Source organism: Diaphorina citri, unplaced genomic scaffold, assembly GCF_000475195.1.
Source record: "Diaphorina citri unplaced genomic scaffold, Diaci psyllid genome assembly version 1.1 scaffold6554, whole genome shotgun sequence".
NCBI classification, from domain to species: domain Eukaryota; kingdom Metazoa; phylum Arthropoda; class Insecta; order Hemiptera; family Psyllidae; genus Diaphorina; species Diaphorina citri.
This window is the reverse complement of record NW_007383930.1, coordinates 1-2,888: the sequence shown is the minus strand read 5'-3', so window position 1 is coordinate 2,888 and position 2,888 is coordinate 1. Positions and strand designations below refer to the sequence as shown.

The 2,888-nt window shown below is 39.4% G+C and overlaps 1 protein-coding gene across 1 annotated transcript; it reads left to right on the top strand.

Annotated features, from left to right (window-relative positions):
• Positions 1 to 823: 823 nt before the first annotated feature.
• Positions 824 to 2,104, top strand: LOC103522010 (protein-L-isoaspartate(D-aspartate) O-methyltransferase-like). Its single transcript, XM_008487119.3, has 3 exons — positions 824 to 994; positions 1,362 to 1,587; positions 1,969 to 2,104. Exons 1-3 carry the CDS (start codon positions 839 to 841, stop codon positions 2,085 to 2,087), a joined length of 501 nt encoding a protein of 166 aa, XP_008485341.3. The 5' UTR covers positions 824 to 838; the 3' UTR covers positions 2,088 to 2,104.
• Positions 2,105 to 2,888: the final 784 nt, after the last annotated feature.

Here is a 2,888-nt window from a genome sequence, read left to right as displayed (position 1 = left end):
CCAAATCTACGTCATTTACTTTGTACCATTGTTTGAGGAACAGTGAGCGTTTGCCGTGCTGGTTTATATCCCAGTCGTAGCCTAGGAGGATGCCTTGTGGCTTGATCTGATACATGAGCTGAAACATTCAGGATTCACAAATAAACAGTATTGTAAACCCTAAAGTCATATATGTCTTAAGCTAAGAGATTAGGTTAGAAAGCAGATTGTGAGATTTCGCTGTGTTTACGTCCAAAGCGGAATCTCATTGGTTCAGTCATGTTTGACTGAATTGAATTTCACATAACCGAATACAACCGGCGAATACAACTGATCTGGCGACAATGTAAATGGGTATTGAAATGTTATACAATGCAAATGGAAATTTACGTGATAGGATTAGACACGTGTGCAGGTGCAATATAGGTATGTACCTACGTACCTGGTTGATGTGCTGGTGCAATATATGTACCTACAAACTTACCTACGTACCTGGTTGAATTCCTCGTCGGAAACAAGACCGGAACAGTATATCACATCAAATGGACATTTGGTCTTATAACCACGCTTTCCATTCCACCCTGAAAGTCAAAATCAATCAAGGTGACAATGTTGTAGATGTAGACGTTTTATAATTTATATCTGTAGATGAAGTCTTCTATCATACGAAATGGAGAGTTTGGTGGTTGCTGTGGTTGATTATCCTTGGCTGACGTCCAACGTGAATCCTTCCTTGTAGGCTCCGAGTTGAGTTCCCAGGTCATTCCGGGACAAAGACCCAACCATCGTGGTTCTGCTCATCATACGAAATCAAGAACCACCTATTTTTCTTTCGACTTTACATGAATATATTATTTTCATGTTTTCAGAGCACGGTCACATATACTCTGAGGTTGTCAGGAACGCCATGTTGCGAGTAGACAGGAAGAATTTCTTCACCAGGGTAGTGAATGAACCGTACCGCATTAAATCACGACAGATTGGATACGGAGCTGACATCAGCAGTCCTCACATTGTAAGTAGACAAATCAGCACCATCCAAATCACTAAATGTCTAGTCCCCTCTAGTGTTGAAGTTCTTTTTTCAGCTAAATCCCCTTTAGGAGTGAGCTATTCATTTCTAATTTCTAACGAAAGTCAACTTTGAATTGGGGTTGTGTTTTTTGGGTCACTAAGAAGCTATTCGCTATGAAAACTTTTTTTTTTTCGAGTTTTTGACCGACCTAATCATTTCATAGCAAGGTTTTCGAGTCTTGCTTTCTTTTCTATGTCGACTTTGTAGGAGAGAGTTCACGATCTTAGAGAAGATTCGTTCCCATGTCTCATTCTGATCAACTTCGGTGTTCTGTATTGATGAAACTCCAATATTTTTTTCTTCACAGCATGCTCAAATGTTGGAGCTACTCAAGGATAAGATCAAACCTGGGGCACGTATCTTAGATATTGGTTCAGGATCTGGTTACCTGACAGCCTGTCTGGCATACATGGCAGGACCTGAAGGACGGGTGTATGGGGTGGAGCATGTCATGGAATTGGCGGAAAGTTCGATCAAAAATATCGACAAGGGTAATTCAGAGCTGCTGGACCAAGGAAGAGTACAATTCGTGGGTAAGTTAAACCGTCTCTCTGTAGCAAATACTTTGCAAGTTTACTGTTGCTGAAATTATTTAGCGTATTTTTGGCTACGGCACCTGTTGTTAACTAATCCGCACGGTCAGACAATTCCAAGTTAGGCGGTCTCATTCTAACTTTTTGTTAATCCATTTATCGCGAATATGATTCAGTTTGAGTTATATTTGGTTTATTGGAATGAGGAAATGAACTCTAAACAAAACGTGTTGAAAATTTAGCCTACGTATATATACAATTTAAGGATGTTACATAGCGTGTAACGCTAGAGGTGTAACGTACGTAAATAACTCGAAATATTTGTAGAAACCTATTTAAGCCTTTGTAGGAAGCCTATCATGACTCTTCTTTATGTTTCAGTTTGGAATGGAAAGCACGGGTATGAAAGAGAAGCTCCCTATGACATTATTCATGTGTCTCCATCATACTTCACTATTCCACAAAAGGTATCCAACAAATATCATAAATTTCATGACTGATACATATTTGTAAGAACTTGATACATGACTTAATACATATGTACGAAGGCCTTATAAGATTTCTTTAATAAATTTCATGACTTGATCCCTCGGTTGGTGCTTACCTTTTTATTGAGGCAAGTTGTCTGAGATGCGATACCACTGAATATTAAACTAATATGGTCTCACTAATTAGTTGTGTGCTTGAACCCACATTTTCACGTGTCCATCGTACGTGCACGAATGTGTATGTTTTCTTTCTTTTCTCAACTTAATCCGTCCCAATCAACCGTGAGTGAAGGGGTTGGTAGAGAGCTTGCCATTTGGGTCTGTCAGCAACACTACACAAAGCAATTCTCCAGGATATTCCTCTCTCTCACAAACAAACACACACACAAATTAGAGAACAAACAAGATTAATATATGTGTGCTTGAACCCACATTTTCACGTGTCCATCGTACGTGCACGAATGTGTATGTTTTCTTTCTTTTCTTAACTTAATCCGTCCCAATTAACCGTGAGTGAAGGGGTTGGCAGAGAGCTTGCCATTTGGGTCTGTCAGCAACACTACACAAAGCACTTCTCCAGGATATTCCTCTCTCTCACAAACAAACACACACACAAATTAGAGAACAAACAAGATAATTATATAAGGCGACAATGTAAATGGGTATTGAAATGTTATACAATGCTAATGGAAATTTACGTGATAGGTTTAGACACGTGTGCAGGTGCAATATAGGTATGTACCTACGTACCTGGTTGATGTGCTGGTGCAATATATGTACCTACAAACTTACCTACGTACCTGGTTGAATTCC

Bases quoted from the DNA above. Each gene is read 5' to 3' on its own strand.
- LOC103522010 (XM_008487119.3), top strand. From the start codon at position 839: ATGTTTTCAGAGCACGGTCACATATACTCTGAGGTTGTCAGGAACGCC. The intron at 995-1,361 runs GTAAGTAGACAA...TTTTCTTCACAG, and splicing joins ACATCAGCAGTCCTCACATT to CATGCTCAAATGTTGGAGCT. The intron at 1,588-1,968 runs GTAAGTTAAACC...TTTATGTTTCAG, and splicing joins AGGAAGAGTACAATTCGTGG to TTTGGAATGGAAAGCACGGG.